A 26,096-nucleotide genomic window follows, 5' to 3' on the forward strand; every position below is an offset into this window, starting at 1 on the left:
CAGCATACATCAATGAAGAAGAAAAATTACCTGTTTGCAAAATTTTATAACAAAATATAAAAAAATAGAATTTTTTTTTTTTTTAAATTCGGTCTTTTTAAATTTTTTTTAACAAAAAATAAAAACCGCAGAGGTGATCAAATACCACCAAAAGAAAGCTCTATTTGTGGGAAAAAAAATTATAAAAATATCATTTGGGGACAGTGTTGTATGACCGCGCAATTGTCATTCAAAGTGCGACAGCGCTGAAAGCTGAAAATTGGTCTGGACAGGAGGGGGTTTAAGTGCCCAGTAAGCAAGTTGTTAATCACTTCAGCCCCGGAAGAATTTACCCTTTTTTTCCCACAAATAGAGCTTTCTTTTTTGGTATTTGATCACCTCTGCGTTTTTTATTTTTTGTGCTATAAACAAAAAAATAGCGACAATTTTGAAAAAAATGCATTATTTTTTACTTTCTGCTATAATAAATATCCCAAAAAAATATAAAAAAAAACATTTTTTTTCCTCAGTTTAGGCCGATACGTATTCTTCTACATATTTTTGGTAAAAAAAATCACAATAAACGTTTATTGATTGGTTTGCGCAAAAGTTATTTTATTTTGTTAGTTTTATGGCATTTTTATTGACAATTTCCTTTTTTTTACTAGCAATGGCGGCAATCAGCGTTTTTTTTTTTTTTTTTTAATCGTCACTGAGACATTATGGCGGACACATTGGACAATTTTGATACATTTTTGGGACCATTGGCATTAATACAGCGATCAATGCTAAAAAATTGCAGTGATTACTGTAAAAATGTCACTGGCATTGAAGGGGTTAACCACTAGGCGGCGTTGTAGGGGTTAAGTGTGTCCTAGGGAGTGATTCTAACTGTGGGGGGAGGGGCTGTGTGTGACACGACACTGATCACCGCTCCCGATTACAGGGAACGTGATCAGTGACAGTGTCACTAGGCAGAACGGGGATATGCTTGTGTACATTAGCATCTCCCTGTTCTTCCTCACTGTGAGACGATCGCGGGTATGCCCGCGGACATCGAGCCTGTGGGACCCGCGATCCCGGCCACGGAGCTCCCGGCGGGCAAGCGCGACCGCAAGCCGCCCCTTAAAAGGGCAACGTACAGGTACGTTAATCTGCCTGTACGTGCCCTTCTGCTGCAGTATATCTGCGTGAGGCGGTCGGGAAGTGGTTTAAAGATGTAATTCATATCAATACAAAGAAACTTTGTAAAGTGTACAAAACGTACACGTCATTTCATGGCAATGTACAGCAGCACGATGCGCTACTGTTCCATGTAATGCGATTCAGCATGGTGCACTGAAATGAAATGTATCATGTCTGCACTTTATCGCAACATGTAGCTCAGCCCTAGGCTATGTTGCAATGTGAATGGGACACATAGGAAACAGTTGTTTCCTATGTGTCCTTGTGCTGACAGATGTTTTACAATGCAGTAAAACATCTGTCACTGTACATAGTGTGAATTCAACCTTAATGTACACCTTTTCTAAGAAAAATATAGGGCCCACAGATATTGACTTGTGAAAATGCCAGTCACCTGGTTGGTATACTGGCTTCAGTACTTTGAAAATTTTTATATTGTTATTAAAATTTTAGAAATACAATACAAAATACAAATAGCAAGATATTTGCAACATTTTAGGCCAGCATCGACAGAGTGTAAACAATCCCCCAAAGCTGTATTAACTTCTTTATAAAAATAAGTACACAGTCATAATGTCTAGTCTACAATATGTTATTGGGCATCCAAAAGAATATGATGCTCCTAATGGTAACAGTTCTTAGCAGCAAAAATACTCAGTCGCAACCTCAGAGAAGTTCAGGAACAGATAAAGGAGAAAGAATAAGGAAAGCAGAGCAAGAAAGAGTGGAAATTGAAGACTCATAGGACTGTAATAACATCCAAACATGTTGCCTTATAGTTTTATAAAGAAATGTGCACATTTCACAGGGGCCCCAGACCACCTCAAAGAGCTTGCTAGTGTCATTCAAAATGCTAGCTTTTTTTCATGAGCCGATAGCCAGGGGTTTTCTTTTGCATGAAGAGCATCGATTTCTTTACAAGTGTTGAAGATTTGTGGCTGTTGTTTCTCTACTACACATTGGGACTATTGTTTGTGAGATAAATTAGTTGTTGATGTTAATAGATACACTTTATCTCACTGTTTTAGAGTTACATTGTATCACAATTTGTTTCATTTTCACACTCCATATTTTTTCCTATTCAGTTCATTACGCTAGAGTCATATTAATATCAGGTTACACTTTCATATATGCTTTTACCACACAGATTATGATGAGATGGGTGTTGACATATCTTGTTTGGTATAATATGTTTATGATATATTTTTTGTCACATTTTTTTCACATTCATTTTTCACTTAAGTATTAATTTTATTTTTAATATTTGTAATAATCACTTGCGGATGCGCGCTTGTATTATTTTATGACACATTTGGGTCTTTTGTATTTTGGGCTTACACGAGCAGCTGCAGCCCCCCCCCCCCCTTTTTTGTATATGGTTAGCGCAATATACTTTTACCACTTTAAAAGATAAGTTACACTTCCAATGGGAAGGATAAAAACAGCATGTAAAGCCGGCCGGTTTGCGAACGCCCGTTCGCTCAGAAAGTCCAACACGATGATGTCAGCATCAGGATAGGGTCATCTTTACAGCATTAATTCTGCCTATCCATGAGAAATGATATACCTTCCATTTTTGGAGATCCTCTTCTAGTTTTATGTATAAGGGCTGGTAGTTTGAGTTATATAATTGAGCAATCGAAGATGTAAGACAAGTGCCTAGTATGTTGTGCTTTTTATGGGCTCGTGACTCAGCATACTTAGGCCCCTTTCACACTTGTGTGACTTGGGACTGCAAAGTCACGTGACAAGTCATAGCCCATGATTTCCAATGAGTACCATAAGTATCTGTGCGACTTCAAAGTAGTCCCTGCACTGCTTTGGTCCGACTTTGATGCAACGTGAGGTCCATAGACCTCAAGATTATGCAGGCATTGCTTAAAGTCGTGGCAAAATCACGAGACCTTCAGGTCGCACAAGTGTTATAGGGACCTTAGATATAACGGCTTAATGTAGATGGTTCTGTAAACAATGAAAATTAAGCTCAGAATTAATTTCCTATTTATAGAACAGCCTGCCTTGACATAAAATATATAACTGAAATTCTTAAAACCGACAAACATTAACAGCTGAACAATAGCTTAAGGATAAGCAGGTGTAACATACCAGGAGCTGTCATTAATGAAAGAAACCCATTAAGGTCATCACCTGAGGAGATTTTGTTTCTTAAGAAGCCTAAAATCTTGCACTGGCACAATGGATGAAAAGTGAGAATGATGGCAATTAAAATGCAAATCCTTCTCACAAACACTCCAACTTAATATGTTATAGCCTTGGAGACTTAGTTGGCCTGCTCCTAAATCTGCTTAATAACCCTACATTATCATGTTTTGTTTTGTTTTTTTTTTTCTGTGAGACATAAGTAGCTTTTCCTTGGTAAGAAATTTCTAATGTATATTTCTATTGTGGCAGTTTTCAAGCACTCACATAACACAGTGGGTTACTAAGTATATGTAATCTAGCACACAAATATAATGATATACACAGAGGTAATGCACAAGAGTTTATGGACTGTAAATATATTAAGACTTGGTAGTATATGAATATACAGCTTGTCTCAAAATGTTTGTGCAGATCATATCTCTGCATTCACATTGAAAGTGCAGAAACATCTCAAGTATTTGTTATAAGCCGATGATCTTTAAAGTGGTTCTAAAGGCAGAAGGTTTCTTACCTAATGCATTCTCTCTATTAAGGAAAAAAAAAACATTTGTTTTCAGCTCAAACCCTCCCCCCCAAGCCCCTCCTCATACTTGCTTGAGCCGATTTTGATCCAGAGCTTTGCACGAGAGCAGCAGCTCTCTCCGCGCTCTCTCTCTTTCCTCACTGGCCATGAAGGCAGCAGTGGGAGCTATTGGCTGGGGATGGGACCAAGTCGAGCTCTGTGTCTCAATGGACACAAACAGCGTGGCTCGGGATCGTGCCTGCATGAGTTCCCCCATAGCAAGTGGCTAGCTATGGGGCAGTCAGAAGGGGGAGGAGCCAGGAGCGCTGGTGGGGGACCCGAGAAGAGAAGGATTGGGGCTGCTCTGTTCAAAACCGTTGCACAGAACATTTAAGTACACAATGTAGTTTAAAAAAAGAATATTCTTTTTGTTTCTGGCAATAAGCCTACATGCTCAAATCTGACATAGTCGATGTTTAATTTTATCAGCATTAAACTGAAAGCTTGTTAGCATGGGGAGGTTTGGTTTAGGTCATGAGAAAAAAAATTAACAAAGTGCGTGCATGGGAATGCAATATAATAGTCCATTCCATCAACATCTAGGACAGATATCTTAGTGAATGTCCAGTTGCGGGACTTTGATGAAGGAATAGTGGCTCTTGATATGTCGTTTGCTGTATAAATCTGCATGACCATGACCAAAACTCTATTAGGTGGAGGAGGTAAGGGAAGTCAGACAGGAGAAACCAATATTTTTTCTGAATCAGGAGAGTAAAATTAATATTCATTTAACTGAAATGAACCCATCAAGTGACTATCTCCCTCCCTAATAAAGGTCTGAGTGTCTCTTCTTGAGGCAAGATGAATTTGAAATCTGTAAAGGCCTATGTTTGTTCCTTAGGAGGGTTAATTTTGAATCAATGTGGAAAGCTCTAATGTGTTAATATCAAATCAGTATGTAAGCTAAAGTATGAAGAATTATGCTGTGAGAAATGTGCCCATAATCCCTAGAGTTGGTGGGTGGAATTTATTGCCCTGCTTCAATTGGCCTTCCAGGCGGGGCCGCTTACAAAAATAATTAATTTAATTATTTGAGAGTGGAAAAATACAAAAATCCAACCTTTTGCATTTTATCGTAGATACAAAAGAACAGGTAAAGTTCTCCTGGGAGACTAATCATGTCAGTTAGACCCCTTTCACACTGGGGTGCTTTTCAGGCGTTTTAGATAAAAATAGTGCCTGAGCGCCTCTCATGCCTCCCCAGTGTGAATGCCCAAGTGCTTTCACACTGGGGCTGTTTCGCTTGCAGGATTGGAAAAAAAGTCCTGCAAGCAGCATTTTTGGGGTGGTGCAGGAGCTCCTGCACCACCCCTGCCATTGAAATCAATGGGCAGCGCTGCCGAAGAACCCTTTCCTCAGTTTCTAGCAGGGGGTTAGAAGCAGCCTGCTTGGAGCCCAAAAAGCATTGCTCTAACAGCGGTGAAGTGCCGCAAAAACTAGCGGTGCTTTGCCGCTAACTCCCCCCCCCCAGTGTGAAACTAGCCTTATGGGTAGTCTGTGAATGCCAAAACTAAGGGTTCCAGCTGTTTAATCAGCTGCCTTGGAGGGCAGAGGAGGAATCGGGGGTCTTATAAACCCCTCTCATTGCCCATGCTATCACACGGAGAGTGGTCATCACTACTAATAGCAATAAAGTTAATTGGAAAAAAAATTTAAAGTGTTAAAAAAAACAAAAAAAACCCTTTAGCCTGGGTTCATACTAGCACGATCTCAGAGATCGCATGTGATCAGCACCTGCGCACCCGCACCGCAGGTGCTGATCACATGTGATCTCTGAGCTATGCGAGTTCAGCCATACAATTGTATGGCTGAACTCGCATTGGATTCGCACAGAAATAGTGTGAATCGGATCAAATGGGTGTTCTCATCTAGCCATAGGCTTTTAAAGTGTCGACTATAGACTATTTTAGATATTATAGTTTGTCACTATTTCTCAGGCATGTGCAATTTTAAATTTTGACATTTTTGATATCTGTTTACTCAATGCAACATCTTTTTTTTTTTTTTTTTGTATTTTACCAAAATATTGGGTATTTTATTGTGTTTGTGTGCATTTGTTCCTGAAAAAATACTTGATAAATGGCTGCGCAAATATCATGTGACATAAACAAATTGCAGCAACCATAATTTTATTCTCCAGTGCCTCTGCTTTCAACAAAATATATAATGTTTGGGGGTTCTAAGTAGTTTTCTAGCAAACAAAAAAATCTGGAAAATTTCTAAATTGGTAGTCAAGCTTATGAATTACAGATATTTCTATGAATTATTCAACTAACTATAAGCTGAAGACAAATTATCTCTATGCATCTGTAGAATATCTTTTTCTAGAATTGGTGTACTCGGGGGGGCTACTTGAATTTTAAGAAAAAAAGGCTTAGGTTTCATTTTTCTGCCTGTAAATTGGATTTCTGTTCTTTCTATTTGCACTATCTCTTTAAAAAGATTTTTTTGATGTGACTTACCAGTAATGAGGTATCTACCGTGTCCTGCAGGCAGCTGGATCCTGGAGAAATTTTCTGTTTTTAGGCATGCCAGTCCTCTTGCTGTCACTGAAGGTCCAGTGCCAGAGGACTGAGGGGGGGTAAGAGAGGGTGAATAGCTTCCGGTTTCCAGACAGAACACCAGTGAAGATGGTCATCTGGGGACCCGTCCTCTCCTCCCTCCTCCATTGAGAAATGTTCTTTAATGGTTTACAATTCATGTAACCTGAACTCTGAATGGGGGGAGATCATATCATTCATCTGAATCTCCCCCCCATTCAGAGACTGTGTGTAATCAAGAAAAGGAGGGGGCCGAGTCCCTGTCTGACCATATTTACTGCTGGCATCCCAGCACAGATGTTTTTACGAGGATTCAGCTTGCCTGCATCATGTGGGACTTAATTCCTGGTAAAGCTAAAGCTGACTTTTTTTTCCATGATAGAGAAAGAAATGGGCTTTAAGGCATAGGGCCTTGGGACTTTGAAGGTGTCTGGATTTGGAAAATATTCAGAAATGTATTCCAAATTGGCATTTGGTTAAAAAAAGAAATTTTATTACAACAATTTAAAAAAGCCAAAAGGAGGCTGTATACAGTACAAAAATTCCACAAAAATCATAAAATACAGTCACAGTGCTTAGTGTGGATACCACTCATTCTCAACATGTTTCGCTCAGTGGAGCTTCTTCAGAAGAACCTTACCAAAAATAGTTTTATTTCACTGACTTGGAGCTGAAAGGTCACAAGTATTTGAAAAACTTAGTCCATGAGTTGCCTTCTCCCACTGAAATCCTGCCCCCAAGGAAAGCTTGCAGAGACAATACACGTATGAGCAGGGTTGATAATGTCCTTGCTACAGAAGAAAGGACCAATAAATAGAAAAAGAAAAAATGTTTATATGAATTGATGAGAGTAGTTGAATAGGTACATTTTCTCAATTGGGAAAACCATTTATCAATAATAGATTTTTATTTTTAACTTTTAAGGTGCTTTATTTAATAGAATCAATGTTAGTCAATGATGACATCCCGAGTGTTTAATTGGACAAGAGCACCTTAGTGATGGGATGTATAAAGTAGGAAAAACGCAATATGGCAGAGATGCTGTGGGGGTCTGGAGAGGAGGAGATTGGCATCCATCAGCACCCAAACTAGAACCTAAACAGCAAAAATAAATAAACAATAGATTTAAGTTACTAAGTATGAAGGGATAAAGGTAATCAAAAGAAATAAAATATATCTATTATTGATAAATGGTTTTCCCAGTTGAGAAAATCTATCTACCTATTCAACTACTCTCATCAATCCATATAAACATTTTTTCTTTTTCTATTTATTGGTCCTTTCTTCTGTAGCAAGGACATTATCAACCCTGCTCATACGTGTATTGTCTCTGCAAGCTTTCCCTGGATTTCAGTGGGAGATTTCAGTGGGAGAAGGCAACTCATGGACTAAGTTTTTTCAAATACTTGTGACCTTTCAGCTCCAAGTGTAAGTCCGTGAAATAAAACTATTTTTGGTAAGGTTCCCACTTCTTGTATTAGTCCAACACCTATATTATACATATTTATCTATTTTTGTATATAAATTATATAAATAAGAAAGAGACTCCCATCATCTCATATAGAGTATGGTGGTCCCATCCCTTTGAATAGACATAGAAATAAAGCCCCCTATTTGGGACTTTAAATGGACCACCAACTCAAAAATTATAAAAATAAATCTTTAATATAATGAATTAAAATACAAATAGAAAAGACCACATATATGAAAGGATGAACAACCTGTGCTACATAAGACAAACCAATGTATTGTAAAAAAACGCATGCAATATAAATGCCCAAATGGGGCATTTGGGCATTTATATTGCATGCGTTTTTTACAATACATTGGTTTGTCTTATGTAGCACAGGTTGTGCATCCTTTCATATATGTGGTCTTTTGTATTTCAATTAATTATATTAAAGATTTATTTTTATAATTTTTGAGTTGGTGGTCCCAAATAGGGGGCCTTTATTTCTATGTTTATATAAATTATATGTTCTAATGCAGTACTTTTGTAACTTTAAATTTCAGTTCATTCTTATATCTAAGTTTCCATATGTTTAACCATTTACTATATATAATTAATTTTCATTGGATTGATTTGCTGTTTTTTCTCTCTTTAAGTAATTTTTAGTTTAAACGATGCCACATACAAATATCTCCTAAAGAAGCTCCACTGAGGGAAACATGTTGAGAACGAGTGGTATCCACACTAAGCACTGTGACTGTATTTTATGATTTTTGTGGAATTTTTGTACTGTATACAGCCTCCTTTTGGCTTTTTTTTAAATTGTTGTAATAAAACTTCTTTTTTAACCAAATGCCAATTTGGAATACATTTCTGAATATTTTCCAAATCCAGACACCTTCAAAGTCCCAAGGCCCTATGCCTTAAAGCCCATTTCTTCTCTATCAATGATTATTTGGGATGTGGTGTCATAAATTTTGGTTTTTCCTTGTTTCATTCTTTACCATATGACTTTTTTTTCCATGTTTTCACAGTTTAAAGTTTGAAAGATGGGTGGTTCTCACATGAAAATACATAGACACAAGGGCAAGACAGTGGGTAAAACACTATAGCCTGATGAAGTCCTCTATTTTGATGATATTCATAGACATCATCTGGTGTTAGCCTACAAATAGCGCTATTACTTAAACATTATTATTATTATACAGGATTTATATAGCGCCAACAGTTTACGCAGTGCTTTACAACATTAGGGAGGACAGTGCAATACAATTTAATACAGGAGAAATCAGAGGGCCCTGCTCGTTAGAGCTTACAATCTAGGAGGGAGGGTCAAGTTATACAAAAGGGTAATAGCTGTGGGGGGTGAGCTAATCGAGAAAATAGTGCAGTTGTTAGATGGAGGCAGGATAGGCTTCTCTGAAGAGGGAAGTTTTCAGGGATCGCCTAAAAGTGGATAAATTTGGAGACAGTCTGACAGATTGGGGTAGGGAATTCCAGAGGATGGGCGAGGCTCGGGAGAAGTCCTGGAGGCGGATATGGGAGGAGGTGATGAGGGAGCTAGAGAGCAGGAGGTCCTGGGAGGAACGGAGAGGGCGATTAGGTTGGTATTTTGAGACTAGGCTAGTGATGTAGCTGGGGCAGAGTTGTGGATGGCTTTGTAACTTATTGTTAGTATTTTGAATTTAATTTGTTGGGCAAGTGGCAGCCAGTGGAGGGATTGGCAGAGAGGGGTAGCAGACACTGAGCGGTTTGTAAGGTGGATGAGTCTGGCAGCAGCATTCATTATGGACTGAAGGGGGGGTAGTCTATTTAAAGGTAAGCCAATGAGGAGGGAGTTGCAGTAGTCGAGGCGAGAGATAACCAGGGAGTGAATCAGGAGCTTTGTGGTTTCATTGGTTAGAAAGGGACATAGTTTAGAGATGTTGCGGGGGTTGAGGCGGCAAGCTTTGGAAAGTGATTGGATGTGGGGCCGAAAGGAGAGTTCAGAATCCAGGATAACACCTAGCACCCTGACATGTGGGGAGGGGTGGATGGTTGGGCCATTGCTCTTGACAGAGAAGTCAGGGGAAGAGGCACGTGGGGGAGGAAATATTATAAGCTCGGTTTTGGCCAAGTTGAGTTTGAGGAAGTGGTGTGACATCCATACAGATATGTGGTTAGTGATGCCTGAGGAGACTGATGGAGTGAGTTGAGGGGTGGAGAGATAGATTTGTGTGTCGTCAGCGTAGAAATGATATTGAAAGCCGTGAGAGGCTGACCCAGGGAAGAGGTGTAGATTGAAAATAAGAGGTCCAAGAACAGAACCTTGGGGGACCCCGACAGAGAAGGGAAGAGGAGTGGAGGAAATAGAATTGTAAGTGACACTGAAGGTGCGTTGGGATAGGTAGGATGAGAGCCACTGAAGAGCACAGTCATGGAGACCGAGGGAGTAAACAGTAAAAATCTGTAGGTTTTAGCAGTACACCAACTATGGTACATAGTTGTGGAAGAAAAAAGTTTTATTTTGGAGAACTCCTCAAGGATAGTTTGAAATGGCTGTTTTTTTAAATAATGAGGCAAATACTAAAGGATCCATTTTATTAAAAATAGTTTTCCTGTCTTCCTTAACTGTACTCATTGCTTCTGTCAGTCTATTTAGGTTGCTAATGAGAAACTCATTAAAGTCCTGTTTTTTGGATCCTAACTGTCCATCTGTCTTTTTATCTAGGTGGTGATTTTCTGTCATTTTTAAGGAAGAAGAAGGATGACATGAAAACTAAACAATTAGTGAAATTTGCATTGGATGCTGCTTCTGGCATGGCATACTTGGAGTCTAAGAATTGTATTCACAGGTAGAAACACTTTAATGAAACTATGTGTGTGGGTGGATGTGTGTGTGTGTGTGTGTGTGTGTGTGTGTGTGTGTGTGTGTATATATATATATATATATATATATATATATATATATATATATATATATATATATATATGGGTGCCAAAGGTTGCTGCACTTAAAATTGTGTTGCTTTATTCAATCAAATCTTTTGGAAAAAGATTACAAAGCAAGTAGAGTAATCCCAGACAAAATCGTTACAATCATCAGTTCAGACAAAGATTATGTTTCGGGCTGATTTGTTCGTGCCCTTCCTTAGATCAGTCGGAACACATCTGAAGGTTTTCACCACAATCGTCTATTTTATATGTTTCACAAGCATCATCACACATTAAATCAATATGGTTAATCATTCTCAGTTTCTATCCAGTCAATGTTACTGAATACTAATCTTATACCATAGACACAAAAAATAGCTAATCGCACGGCCGATAACCTCAATATCTCATTGCCTTCCTGCAATTCATCCTATTTTCAGATCTGAAAGACATATATATGCATAAAAAGATATATATCTTCAATAAATAGATGTAAAAATCTGTTCAGTCACAACACTGCCAGGGATGGTATAGATTTGTGGATGATATTTTTACTGTTTGGGATGGGGACATGGATACCCTTTTCTTATTTGATAAATATATTAACCATCTTGTTCCCGGTCTCAAATTTAATATTGAAATGGGTACTGCTCAAATCTCGTTTATCGATACTACATTAAAACTTGAAAATATGACAATTACAAGTGATCTTTATGTGAAAACTACTGATCGTAATCAACTATTACATTTTAATAGTTTTCATCCCCCCAATGTCTTTGCCTCCATCCCAAGGAGTCAGCCGATGAGGGTTCAGTGGATAGTTAGTGATCCGCTGCGCTGTAGTCAGAGGCTTGATGAGATGGAGACAAAATTGATAGAAAATATCCTGAAGCCTTGGTTAAAAAGGAACGGTCCAGTATGGATAATATTAGGACCTCAAAAAAAATCGATCAAATGAATTCCCTTTATTATGCAATATAATCCTTTTTCACACAGAATTTCTAAAATAATTAACTAACATTGGAATCTACTCAGAACCAGTTATCCTGTGGTTCAGGAGTTCTGGCGTCCTCCTACGTCATCCTATAGGAAGGGTAGAACAATACATGATCGATTAATTAGATCTGATCAATTTTCATCAACAACACCAAAAACAACGTTTTTGGGACCAAAAAAATCTAGGTTCATATCCCTGTTTATCATGCATTCAATGTATTTCCATGATCAAGGGTAAATTTTTCACGCACCCCCATAAAGGTTTCAATATTCCTATTAGGGGACACTATACATGTTAGTCATCATTTGTAGTATATGCCATCAAATGTCCATGTGGTTTGGTCTACATTGGTGAAACTACACAGAAGTGAAGGATAGGATCGCAAGACACAAATATTCCATTAGGGATAAATTAACACAGCTACCACTTGCTAGACATTTTGTTGAATTTGGACATAGTGTGTCACAATTGAAATATATGGTACTGGAGGGGATAGAAAGAAACAGAAGAGGGTGTGATCGTAAATTAACCCTCAGAAAAAGAGAGGTACACTGGATCAATTTTTTTAATACAATTGCCCCACACGGTTTAAACGTACACTTAGATCTTTGTTTGTTTATTTAATAGGTTATTGGTTCTGTGTTGTGACTGAACAGATTTTTACATCTATTTATTGAAGATATATATCTTTTAATGCACATATAGGTCTTTCAGATCAGAAAATAGAATGAATCGCGGGATGACAATGAGATATTGAGATTATAGGCCGTGCGATTAGCTATTTTTTGTGTCTATGGTATAAGATTAGTATTCAGTAACATTGATTGGATGGAAACTGAGAATGATTAACCATTGATTCCATGTGTGATGATGCTTGTGAAAATAGATGATTGTGGTGAAAACCTTCAGATGTGTTCTGATTGATCTAAGGAAGGGCGCGAACAAATCTGCCCGAAACGTAATCTTTGTCTGAACTGATGATTGTAACGATTTTGTCTGGAATGACTCTACTTGCTTTGTAATCTTTTTCCAAATATATATTATATATATACATATACACACAGTGGATATAAAAAGTCTACACACCCGTTAAAATTTCAGGTTTCTGTGATGTAATGAAAAATGAGACAAAGATCATTTCAGAACTTTTTCCACCTTTAATGTGACCTATATACTGTACAATTCAATTGAAAAACAAACTGACATCTTTTAGGGGTGGAAGTAAAAATAGAAAGCTAAAATAATGTGGTTGCATAAGTCCTTTTATAACTGGGTATGTAGCTGTGTTCAGAATTAAGTATACACATTCAAACTCATGTTAAATAGGATTCAGTACACACCTGCCATCGTTTAAAGTGCCTCTAATTAACCCCAAATAACTTTCAGCTGTTCTAGTAGGTCTTTCCTCACATTTTCTTAGTCGCATTCCTACAGCAAAAGCCTTTTCTTACAAAGAAAAACATCCAAGCCCGGCTAAACTTTGTAAAAACACATATGAAGTCTCCCAAAAGCATGTGGGGAAATGTGTTATGATCTGAGGAAACCAAGGTTGAACTTTTTTGGCCATAATTCCAAAAGACATGTTTGGCGCAAAAACAACACTGCTCATCACCAAAGGAACACCATCCCCACAGTGAAGCATGGTGGTGGCAACATCATGCTTTGGGGCTGTTTTTCTTCAGCTGCAAGGGGGGCCTTTGTCAAGGTAGAGGGAATAATGAACAGTTCCCAATACCAGTCAATATTGGAACAAAATCTTCAGGCTTCTGCTAGAAAGATGAACATGAAGAGGAACGTCATCTTTAAGCATGACAACAACCCAAAGCATACATCCAAATCAACAAAGGAATGGCTTCCAGAAGATTATTAAAGTTTTGGAATGGCCCAGACCTGAATCAGATTGAAAATCTATGGGGTGATTTGAAGAGGGCTTTACACAGGAGATGTCCTCGCAATCTGACAGATTTAGAGTGTTTTTGCAAAGAGTGGGCAAATATTGCTAAGTCAAGATGTGCTATGCTGATAGACTCATACCCGAAAAGACTGAGTGCTGTAATAAAATCAAAATGTGCTTCAACAAAGTATTAGTTTAAGGGTGTGCACACTTATGCAACCATATTTTATTTTATTTTTTTTATTTCCCTCCACCTAAAAGATTTGTTTGTTGTTCAACTGAGTTGTACAGTTTATAGGTCACATTAAAGGTGGAAAAAGTTCTGAAATGATTTATCTGTGTATCATTTTTTTACAGCACTGAAACCTGACATTTTAACAGGGGTGTGAAGACTTTTTATATCCACTGCGTGTGTATGTGTATATATATATATATATATATATATATATATATATATGTATGTAATATATAATAAATATATATTTTGTATATATATATAGTACTGTGCAAAAATTTTAGGTAGGTAAGAAAACATTTTGTAAATTAGGAATGCTTTTGGAAATAGAAGTGTTAATAGCTTATTTTTTATCAATTAACAAATCAGTATTTGGTGTGACCACCCTTTATCATCAAAACAGAATCAATTCTTCTAGGTACACAATTTGTGAAGGAACTCGAGAGATAGATTGTAAACATCTTAGGGAACTAACCATAGATCTGTGTTTATGTATTCTGCTTCAAATCCTCCTGTCTCTTCATGTAATTCCAATCAGACTCAATGTTTTTTTAAGGTTCTTGTCGTTAGAAGGGAGGAAGCAATACAACCTCTGTACTGTATAAATATGTTTTTACTAAATAAAATGTTGTACCTACAAACTATTAAAATGATATGAATACAGTACAATACTGACAGATATTACAAAATCTGCCTACAGTTTACACATGCACAAGCTACCTTTCTAGCAATTGGCATGTATAATGTATGCAAGAGGGATACACTAACGGTTAGTTAACTTGGTTTGTAGAATACTTGTCATCCCCAGGTAACGTTACTATTTTCAGTCTTTCTTTATCATTGGAGTCATCTTCTAGGATCTCTTTCCAGACTGCTTCTTGGAGTCCTCTAGCTCCAGTTCCTTTTTTTTTTTTTTTTTTTTTTTAAGCACATGGCTATGTCCAAGCCCTCTTTCCCCTCCCCCTACTTCCTGCTGCATCATTTCCTGTCCTGAGCTTCATGAATCAGTCCAACAGGTTTGTTAGCATATCGATGGGTGAAATCTTCGCTTCTAAGCAATACATGGTCTTAAAATGTTATTCCATATTTATGCTATAAAAATCACTGAAATAGCAACATACTCAGTTGAAGTCAGGGTTCTATTCATGCATAAGACATGGAAACAAGGGTAAGTGACTTAACTATGCAAAAAATGGCAGCATGTGCTCTGTACTGATGAGTCAAAATGTGAAATATTTGGCTGTAGCAGGAGGCAGTTTGTTTGCAATGTGCCGGAGAACGGTACAATGATGAGTGTCTGCAGGCAACAGTGAAGCATGGTGGAGGTTTCTTGCAAGTTTGGGGGCTGCAATCCTGCAAATGGAGTTGGAGATTTGGTCAGGATCAATGGTGTCCCCAATGCTGAGAAGTACAGGCAGATAATTATCCATCATGCCATACCATGAGGGAGGGGTGCAATTTGCCCCAAATTTATTCTGCGGCAGGACAACAACCCCAAACATGCATCCAGTGTCATTAATAACTATCTTTAGTGTAAAGAAGAAAAAGGAGTCCTATAAGTGATGGCTTTGTTCCCATGGAGCCTTGATCTCAACATTATTGAGTTTGTCTGGTATTACATGAAGAGACAAAAGAATTTAAGGCAGCCTACGTCCACAGAAGATCTGTGGTTAGTTTTCCAAGATGTTTGGAACAACCTACCTGCTGAGTTCTTTCACAAACAGTGTGCAAGTGTACCTGGAATAAATTATGCTGTTTTGAAGGCAAAGGGTGGTCTAGCCAAATATTGATTTGATTTGGATTTCTCTTCTGTTCATTTATGTTCTATTTTATTAATTGATAAAAATAAACTATTAACAGTTGTATTTCTGAAAGTATTCTTAATGTACAGCATTTTTTCACACCTGCCTAAAACCTTTGCACAGTACTTTATATATTCTCTGTTATATTTGTAGTCACTCATGTGTAAGGGTAATAATACCAGTGTATGTAGTGTCAATTTACTTGTGTTTTTTTGTCCCAGCCTGGAGTTTTATGGGAAGGCAAACGGATCTTATGTGTTTTTACCTTCGTGTTTGTCAGGAGTTCATAAGACTATTTTTAGGAGTTGGGTGATAACATTTTTGTTGTATTGAACTATGTGTCTTTATACTTCGTACTATTTGTAGCTACATATTTGCAGTTTTATTTAAGCTTAAATTGAAGTTTCTTTAACTGCATTGACTCTGACACTCCTCACCAATTCCTTTTAAAGAGTTTAGGGTTTTGTGGTAGTTGGAATGTTGATGGGCACAAGTCGTGATAAAATCATTTAAAAAATAGCAGCAAGTGTCAATACACTGGTCAATTCATATAATGCCTTTTCTCTAGAGTCCTTTTCTTCAGCAGGCCACTTCATATTCATAGTACACTGGTTGACATCCTTGTTTTTTGTATGTAAGGGAAGCATTTAACTTTTATTAAAGCTACTAAGATAAGTGTGATATTGTATCTGTAATTTAGGTTGCAGCACTTTATTTTTAATCTCAACATTGTTTAAGTCATCTTTTTTCTGGCTTTTCAGTTAAATGTGGTATAAGACATTTTATAACAAATTTTCCAAATCAGACAGAAAAATGATATTTACAGGCAATGCAAGAGACTATACTGTGGTAAGTTTAATCAGTTGAATGCCACTTGCATTTTTACTGATGATGAACTACTGTTCAAGCTATATTCATGTATTTTCGAGTCTTCTCCGGAGTATGTTGCAGTGTTGAAGGCATTCTACAAAAACATTTATGAAATTAGCAGTTTGCCCATCAGGAAGCTCTTGTGTAAAGCAACCAAGAGGGTTCATGTTTTTGTAGCTACAACAAGGGAACTTAAAAAACTAAAACTAATTTAGTTTTGTATAGAGTTTGAAGATGTTAATACTTCTGTCATGTTTTTATTGCTCCTTGTGTTCCTGTTGGGGAGATTATACCCTTTCAGCACACTGGTTATTGTCGCTGGGATCGAAAATGTGAAATTTGTCACAGGAACAGAAGTATAGTAACAATCTTCCAAAGGGCACACCCTTTCAGGGGCAAGCCGTTTAAGAGGGCATTTCCACTTACTTTCTGTCTCTTAGAAACATTATTTCCTTCCTAATAGGATACAGTGAAAACCTCTGACTGTCTTGTAACTACTACCTGCTGTATCCAAAATTATACATATAGCGCATTTCCTTAAAGCTGTTGTGTAATGGCATAAGGGATTTTTTATGTTTTATTACTTTACCCCATGCAGTTCTACTGCATACTCAATTTCCCAGCAGTCAATGTTCAGCCTATCACGGACGTCCACTCATCCTCATACCACGGAGGAGGATGAGAGAATGTCCGTGATAGGCTGAACACTGACTGCTGGGAAATTGAGTGTTCTGCCTATCACAGACGAAGGGGAGGTGCGGCTTTTGAACAGTGGAATGGCCGCTGTATGTTTTTATGACACGCTGGCCACTGTCTGTCTGCATGACACCCTGATCAGGTAGGCAGAGGGTGGTGACTTGAGTATAAGCCGAGGGGGGCACTTTTAGCCTAAAAAAAAGGACTGAAAATCTTGGCCTACACTCGAGTATATACGGTAAATATCCTTTTCCCTCCTTTTTTTAAGTGATCACATTCCCTCTGTTCTTAGCTGCATAAGAGCTGGGGGAGAAGAAGTAGCAGCACGCTGAGCTTCACAGTGAATTTCTGTGCGGGGGGGGGGGGGGGGGCAAGTCTGATTATTGGAGAGCAGGCTGAGTTCCCAGCATAGTTAGATAACTCACTACGGTGTGTTCCCCTGCTTAGTGTGGTCATTTTTTAATAGGAAAGCAGGGGGACTGGCAGGAACACCAGGGATTTTTCATAAAGGAAGCAATACAAAGAGAACAGGATACTTTCTCATACAAGTACATGGTACAGCAGGCACATATCAGGAATATGAAGTGTTGGGGCTAAAAAAAACACTTTAAGGATACCATCATGGCGCGGATGCAGTCTGCACCTGCATAGACTTGGAGCTACTTGCTTCAGCTACGCCTTAAGGTAAGAACCTGGCGGGCAGAGCCAGAAGTCAACATGTGAGCAGCACAGAGACAGAGCTCAGACAGAGCTTATCAATTTTGCAAAGATCCTGATGAGCACCAATTAGTCTCCCAACACTACACATTCATAGTAAAGATTAGACAGGGAGCTGTAAAAAAAAAAAAAAAAAAAAATCAAGCGATAGCCTGGCCAATTTTGATAGGGAACTCCCTCAAGATAGCGGACATCACCTGGAACCACAACAGCAGAGAAGATCCAACAACAGCAGGCCACAGAGACAGAGAAACCTTTTCCACACTCATGCCTGCTACCTTGGGGTAAGCCACTGGAATTGTTAGAGGTGGATAATAGGGTGTAAGTATAGGCTGGGGGAGAGGGAGCACCTTCAATATCGAAGATAGTGGTGTTCATACTGCAATGTCAAACCACTCTCACAGAGCATATAGATGGGATCAGAGTAGATCTTTCCTTAAACAAGACTTTCAGAATGTGAAGGAGAGAGCAACACTATCTAAAAATCTGGTAAGTGATCTGGAAAAGATGTGAGGAATGCTCAGAAAGAATTAACGGACACAAATGTAGATATGCAAGCCCACCTTAGGTGGAACAATTATTGAGCTTTCCTGGGAGAATGGAAGGTAAACAACCAGAAGACTTTTTGGAGAAATGGCTTGAGAAGTTTTAGGATGGTAATGTGTTCTCATGTCTTTTTGCTTTAGAGAAAGCTCATCATATTCCTATGAGAGTCCACCCCCCCTCCCACCAGTACTCAGGTGGAAAGATAGGGAGACATGTTTAATTTTAACAGTTAGGAACAGAATAGTATGTGAGCAAAGACTGGCAATCTGTAAAGGACTTCTGAGTTCTGTCTCTTGGAGACGTGGAGAAATTGAATATTCTACAAGAGGACAATGAGGGGTGGAAGGCAGTGTCCACAGCAGAAAGGTTGAGAGAAGTCTAAGCTTTAAACTTAAAGGCTCAATTAGAAAAAGACACATACAGGCTACAAGTGGGCAGAGCGGATAATTGTATAACTAAATTTGCAAAGCAAATATTAAGTATCTGGGGTTTACATGTTCTGTAGACCCCAGTGAAAACAAGAGAAGTTTTTGTTTCTCTATATTGAAATTTGTTTGGGGTCTTAAGCTCACAACAGTTTGGGACAGTGAGCCATGTGGGGGAGGTTAAGTGTGTTTCGACTGGCCAACAACAGTTGAATATGTTTTTACAATTGGCATACAGTAAGTTTGCTGGATATGGTGGAGCCTTTGACCATGGACCGTGCCAGATAGTGTAATATTATGTGAGATTTATATTTCATTTCAAACGTCATACTCTTAAAAAGGTGCCCTGGAATGTTTGCAGACTCATTTTGAGTATTATCTTAAGCATTACAAAGCACATATTATTTTGCTGCAGGAGACTCGCTCACAAGGCTCCATGGTCAATAAAAAGGTCCAACATAGCTCAGGCCCACTGTGCTACATATTTTACCTATTGTAGTTTCAATCTTGGGGACTTAAGCTGGCCATAGATGAAAGATTTTGTTTGTTTTTACTTTGATTTTGGAATGAATGGACTTTACAGAAAGATAAACTATTAGAAAATTCCTTTGTCAGAGAAACATTTTCCATCCTGCTCCCTCAACTTTTCTTGTCACTGCAGTCGAAATGAACGTCTATTTAACCCACTAATAATTAGGAAAATGAACAAGCTTTCTTGTTCTTTTCCTAGGAATTTTAGTTTGAAGTTTTACCCATCTTTTGCCAGCCTATGATTAATAATGTCTATTTCCATACCATTAAAACAGATCCTCAAGGAAGATACATAATTTTTGTACTTACAGTGTATACTATCATACTTACTATAGTGAATATTAAATATCACCCCTTTCTCTAGCTTTCAACTAGATACTGTTCTTACTGCAGCCTTGCCAATAGGAGAGGGCAAGCTGCTCATAGAGGACAAGTTTGTGTCCAACATTGGGTGACCAAAAGCCTTAGCAGTGGATGCACTGGTAAACCTGAGGGATCAGTTTCAGCTGATATACACCTTCCCTCCACTATGGATAGTTAATCAGGTTGAAAAAAAAAAACACGTCCATCCAGTTCCAAAAACACACACACACAAATAGCAAACCTCCAAAAATCTCCATATACACTATCCTATACCTACTGCTGATCCAGAGAAGGCAAAAAAATAACACGTCCAATAAAGCATGATCCAATTTGCTCCATTGGGGGAAAAAAATTCCTTCCTGATTCCAAAAGAGGCAATTGGATAATTTACCTATAAATACTAGTGTCCAGTTATATTATGTTCCTTTTATGAAAGAATCCAGGCCTTTTTTTAAAACAATCTGTCTTGAATGCTTTACAGGAAAAGGCAATCCAGTGATCTTGGTGTCACCAAATTGGCCCAGAATGATCTTGGTACTCGGATATTCTCCAGGGAAACATGAACACTTCCGGACTGACCAAACTTGTTGTCTCAAGGACCAGTCTATATTTAAGGAGGTCCAAAAAGAAATCTTCAAAGAGGTTCAATCGGTCAATTATAAACATCTTTTTTAAAGTATATTTAGTAGTATGCCGTCCATGGCCTGGACGGCATGGTGTGAGGAGCACTGACCAAGAGCTCTGCTTGCTATAGATCCGTATCTGGATATCCTGGGGCATTTCTTACAGACTTTAATCTAAAATAGGGTCAGACATTACATCAGGACACTGGACAGCATGTCTCCCACAAAAAAGGTGAGCGATACGGCAGCGAAACTGGCTAAATATCGACTTCAAGATAAGGGGGCCGCTGAAGAAAATGGCGCCGACTCATCCCCTCCTGTGGACTCTGCCGACGATACTGCTCGAGTGCTGGATGCTATTTCAGACTGCAAGAGCACGCTATCAGGCAAGATTGAGGAGATAAAGGTGGATGTATCCGTAATTCGGCAAGACCTACAGAAGCTCAGAGACTGAGTCACAGAGACGTAGGCCCGCATCAGTCAGGTGGAAGATGACATACCGCCATTACAAATCACCACTGAGCGCATGCAACATCAGCTGAACGCGGTAATGACTAAACAAGACGACATGGAGAACCGTCTCCGGAGGTGTAACCTCCGCTTTGTGGGGATCCCTGAGGGCTCAGACCCCCCTTGTTCCTAGAAAACCTGCTCATAACCACTTTTGGGAGAGCTGAATTCTCCACCTCATTCGTGGTCGAACGGGCTCATAGACTGGCCGCTAAACTCCCCCCTCCAGGTGCACCTCCTAGGACCTTTATCGCTAAAATGCTCAATTTTCGTGATAGAGATGCTGTCCTCCGCCTAACTAGGCTTAAGGGCAATATCCCATACAAAAATGGCGAGATCAGAGTCTTTCCAGACTTTTCGGCGGAGGTCCAAAAAAAGAGGGCGCTGTTTACTGAGGCCAAGAGACAACTGAGGATGCGCCACTACTCTTATGCAATGCTCTTCCCCGCCAGGCTCTGGGTAGTGGGGGAAGACAAGGCGCACTTCTTTGACACCCCTGAAGCTGTGTTCGCCTGGTTGGAGGAAGGATCACTCCCCCCACAAGCACCTGCTTAACAACATCTCCGTCCAACTCTGCCTAACGACCGACATATGGCAAGATGGGGACAGCGAAGAGCATCTGGATTCATCTGTTATCCTCTCAGCTACAGGTACTGTGAACACATCCACATTGGATCCGACTGAGGACTTAGCTGGCGCTTACGTCCTTTACCCTTTCCCTTCCCCCTTCTTGATCCTAAAGATTCCATACCTGGCTGAAAGGGTTTTTTTTTTTTTTTTTTTTTTTTTTTTCCTTTTTTTTTTCCTTTTTTTTTTTTCAGGGGGGGTGGGTACATCTCCCTAATTGCACGCTGTCCTCTGGACTAGAGAAACTACCCCACACAATTTGCTTCCTTTGCAAGTCAATGCTCACATGGACTCTATGACTAACGACTCAATTTTACCTGTATGATGGGTTCCTCAATACTCGAGATCCTGATCCTATCAGTCCGGGAGTTTCACTCCTAGCACCGTTGCTTGTTTTGCAGCGTATAATCATCGTCCTAGATGCGGGAGCCCTCTCGGGTCCTGCTTTTTCAAATACCAATTGTAACGCTAACTGTTTAGCTCAAGTTGAGTTTCCCTGGGCGATCCGGTTTCAGTGGGGTTCTGGTGGATTTTTCACGGAGCTCCATCTGCCCGGGCGGTCTAGAGTGTTAATGTTTATCATGTTAAAGTTTTATTGTTAGTTGAGAAATGTTATGACCATTCTTTTTGAAAAGGAATATATTCGCAGGTATATGTTCAATGTTATAGGCAATGTATGGCATCCGGGTGCCTGGAAGATTATTACATGGGATGGGCGGGCCATGCAAAAATGGATGTTTCCTGGGGACGCGGGCCCTTCCATACGTGGGGCGGTCTGGGGGCGGCCGGCGGTGGTCCTGTGGTTCCAGGGTCTATATTATTCATTGGTACATGATATTCCCAAGATAAAGTGTGTCACGTGGAATGTAAGGGGGGTGAGAGCTAAGCCCAAATGGAATGCAGTCCTCGCATACCTCAAAACGCAACATGCGGACTTGGTAGTCCTGGTGGAGACGCATCTTACAGGCCAGCTCTTATTGACCCTTAAAAAGCCCTGGGTGGGATGGCTTTACCAGGCCCCTCACACTGCCATTTGCAGCGGAGTTGCAATATTAATAGCCAAGACGGTACAATTCACCCTACTTTCGCTCAAATCCGACCCTCAGGGGAGATTTTTATTCCTACATGCTAAAATTTATGGTTTGGAGGCTCTTATAATGGCAGTCTATGTACCTGCCCCTTTCCAGTTTGCAATATTGATGGAAGGATTAGCCTTCATGTCTCAATCTCCTACTGTACCCGCAATATGGCTGGGGGATTTCAACAACGTAATAAATAGGGATCTGGATAGACTGTCACCTTTGAGCCCACAGTCCCATACCCAAACGAGATTTGTCAAATTTCTAAATGAGCTTTCACTCATAGATACATGGAGGCACTGCCATCCAACTGATCAGGCGTTTTCGTGTTTCTCGGCATCGCACAATGTGATGTTGCGAATAGACCTAATTCTAATATCTCGATCCCTTCTCCCACTGCTCGGGGAAGCTGGTATTAACCCCCGCATACTCTCTGACCACGCTCCCTGCTGGGCTGAAATTAAGATAGACTCCCCCCCCCCCCCCCCACAACATACTCTAGGAAACTCAACCCCTTCTGGCTCTCAGTGGTTCCAGATATACAGGAGTTGGGCAATGAGTGGAGTTTCTTTTTCCAGGCCAACAGGGACACAACAACATTTGATGTGGTTTGGGACGCTTTCAAATCCCACGCACGCATGATGTTAGCCCAACGTATAGCCAGATATAAGAAAACCTCGTCCCAAGTAATTAATGCAGCAGAACGAGCTCTGGCGGCAGTTGAGAAAGAGTTTATAGATAACCCTTCACCCTCTACGGCTGATCAGCTAAAACTACAAACTAGAGTGGTGAATGGTCTTCACTTTGAAAAGGCGGAGAGGAAAATATTTTATTGCAAACAAAGGGTGTATGAATGCGGGGAGCGTGCGGGACGTCTTCTTGCCTACCTAGCTCACATGGAACATAGACCTCCGACTGTGGTGTCCCTTCGGGACAGTGAGGACAGATTGATTTCTGACCCCGACAGAGTGGCTGGGGAGTTCCGCTCGTTTTTCGCAGCCCTATACTCCTCCACTCATAACACTAGCGAGGAGATTGAAAGGCTCTTGGCCGATATACACTTACCGACACTTACTCCAGCACAGGTAGAAATATTAGAAGCCCCCATGACTGAAGACAATATAATGGAGGCAATCTCTCACCTCAGTCCATCCAAGGCACCCGGGTCTGATGGCCTTCCATTAGAATTCTATACAACATACAATGAATCCATGATCCCCAGATTACACTAATTATTTTCGTATATTTTCAAGTCAGGCTCCCTGCCGAGATCCATGAGCGAGGCCTATATAGTACTTATACCCAAGCCGGGTAAAAACTTAGAGCTCCCCGAATCGTACCGTCCCATATCTCTGCTCCAACTGGACATTAAAATTCTGGCCAAGATCCTGGCGCTGCGCTTAAACAAAGTTATCCTGTCTCTGATCCATCCGGATCAAACAGGGTTCATGCCCGCAAAAAATACCGCGTATAATCTTCGCAGATTGTATATGAACTTGCAAGCCGAGCACGACCAGGTGGGATCCAGAGTTGTGGTGTCCCTAGACGCCGCCAAAGCTTTTGACTCAGTAGAGTGGGACTACCTCTGGTCGTGTCTCGCGCATTTTGGCTTTGGACCCAATTTCATACGATGGATTAGACTTCTATACCAGAATCCCAGCGCCAGGGTGTTGGTCAATGGGAGGGTCTCTGAGGCGGGCTGCCCCGTCTCCCCTTTTATATGCTCTGGCAGTGGAGCCCCTTGCATCATCATTGTGCTTTCAGCCAGGGATTATGGGACTGAGGCGCGGAAATTTAGTGGAAACATTGAGCCTATATGCTGATGATATGCTGATGATATGCTGTTATATCTAGCGGATGCGGGCCCCTCTTTGTCAGCTGCTCTCCAGACAATACAAAGATTTGGCACATATTCTGGGCTTAAAATAAATTGGGACAAATCTCAGATCCTTCCTGCGGATATAGAGGCCCCTAGCGAATCCCAGGCATCTTCCCCTCTCATCCGGGTTAGCTCTATGAAATATTTAGGTATAGTCATTACTCGCTATCCAGAAGACTTCATCCGACTAAACATAGTGATTGCCACCCTTAAAATTAAAACTCAGACTCAGGCTAAACTACCCCTGGGGTCATGGGCCGGGTGAACCTAATAAAGATGGTAATTCTCCCTAAATTTCTTTGTGTTGTGGCATGCCCCTAGTTACCTTCCCCTCAGAATTTTTAAGTCCATCAAAGCTATCTTCAACTCTTTTGTATGGGGCAAAAATCGTCACAAACTGCCTTGGCAAATACTAAAAAAATCCCACAGAGCTGGGAGGCACGGCACTCCCAGACTTTAACCTGTACTATCTTGCGGCACAGCTCTCTCACTTTTACTATATAGACAAGCATGACAAAGAAAGATATATGGCTCTTGTATGCTCCCCCCATGCCCGCCTATACACTCACCCTTTCCAAATTATCTTTAGAGAACCATCAGATCCTTGGATACTGGCCAGTCGTGGGTTGCTACTATACCACCATTGCAAAATCTGGGCAGTAGTGAGACATAGACTACAAACACCAGCAACACACTCACACACACCACTATGGGATAATCCTGGCTTGAGAGAACTACTATCGATACCAGACTATAATTTGTGGATCACACAGGGGGTAGTGTACCTGTCCCATGGTGATATTTTGAAATCATTCCAACAGCTAAAAGAAGAATTTAATCTTAGGAACTCCATGCACTTTCATTACCTCCAGCTCCGTCATGCTCTCCAGACCCAATTCCATAATGCACCTCCTGCACTAGATCAATTAGAGGTCCTGTGCATATTAATAGGGCAAGACCATTTAAAGCTTACTTCTATATTTTATAATGCTCTCCTTCGCCCTACGGTGACAAAACTCGCTTACAAACTAAAAGATCGTTGGGTGGAGGAGCTGGAGGACGATGAATGGGAAGATGCACTGGACACATGCAAAAAGGTCTCCACCAGGCTATCAGATAGGCTCATGCAACTTTACATAATACACAAATATGTGACTCCACTACGTTTGTCCAGATACAAACCAGATTATCCGCCGATGTGCCCCAGATGTGACGACCCCTCGGGCTCCTTTTATCATCTACTCTGGTCGTGCCCGGCAATGCAGGGCTACTGGTCACAGATAGTAAAATTTATTCAAGACGAAATGGGATCTCCCCTGAAACTATGCCCTAAACAATGTTTGCTGGGAATTTTCCCGGACCCCGACTCTGATAAATATATTACATTCCTACAAGAGTCCCTGTTTATAGCTAGACTAATTATTGCAAGGAAGTGGATGAGGGCCCATGCACCTACAATACAAGAATGGATTACAGCTGTTAACAGTGTGTTACCATACAAGAAGGAGCT

At 40.0% G+C, this 26,096-nt stretch overlaps 1 protein-coding gene across 11 annotated transcripts in view; it reads left to right on the forward strand.

Annotated features, from left to right (window-relative positions):
• The window catches only part of FER (FER tyrosine kinase), a 460,890-nt gene that overhangs the window by 322,185 nt on the left and 112,609 nt on the right, over positions 1–26,096 (forward strand). For all 11 annotated transcript variants that reach the window (XM_073624598.1, XM_073624589.1, XM_073624593.1 and 8 more), the window contains one exon: positions 10,590–10,713. In XM_073624598.1, coding sequence (XP_073480699.1) covers positions 10,590–10,713 — 124 coding nt within the window. The remainder of the gene's footprint in view (positions 1–10,589; positions 10,714–26,096) is intronic.

The sequence above is a fragment of the Aquarana catesbeiana genome, linkage group LG01 (genome assembly GCF_042186555.1).
Source record: "Aquarana catesbeiana isolate 2022-GZ linkage group LG01, ASM4218655v1, whole genome shotgun sequence".
NCBI lineage: Eukaryota > Metazoa > Chordata > Amphibia > Anura > Ranidae > Aquarana > Aquarana catesbeiana.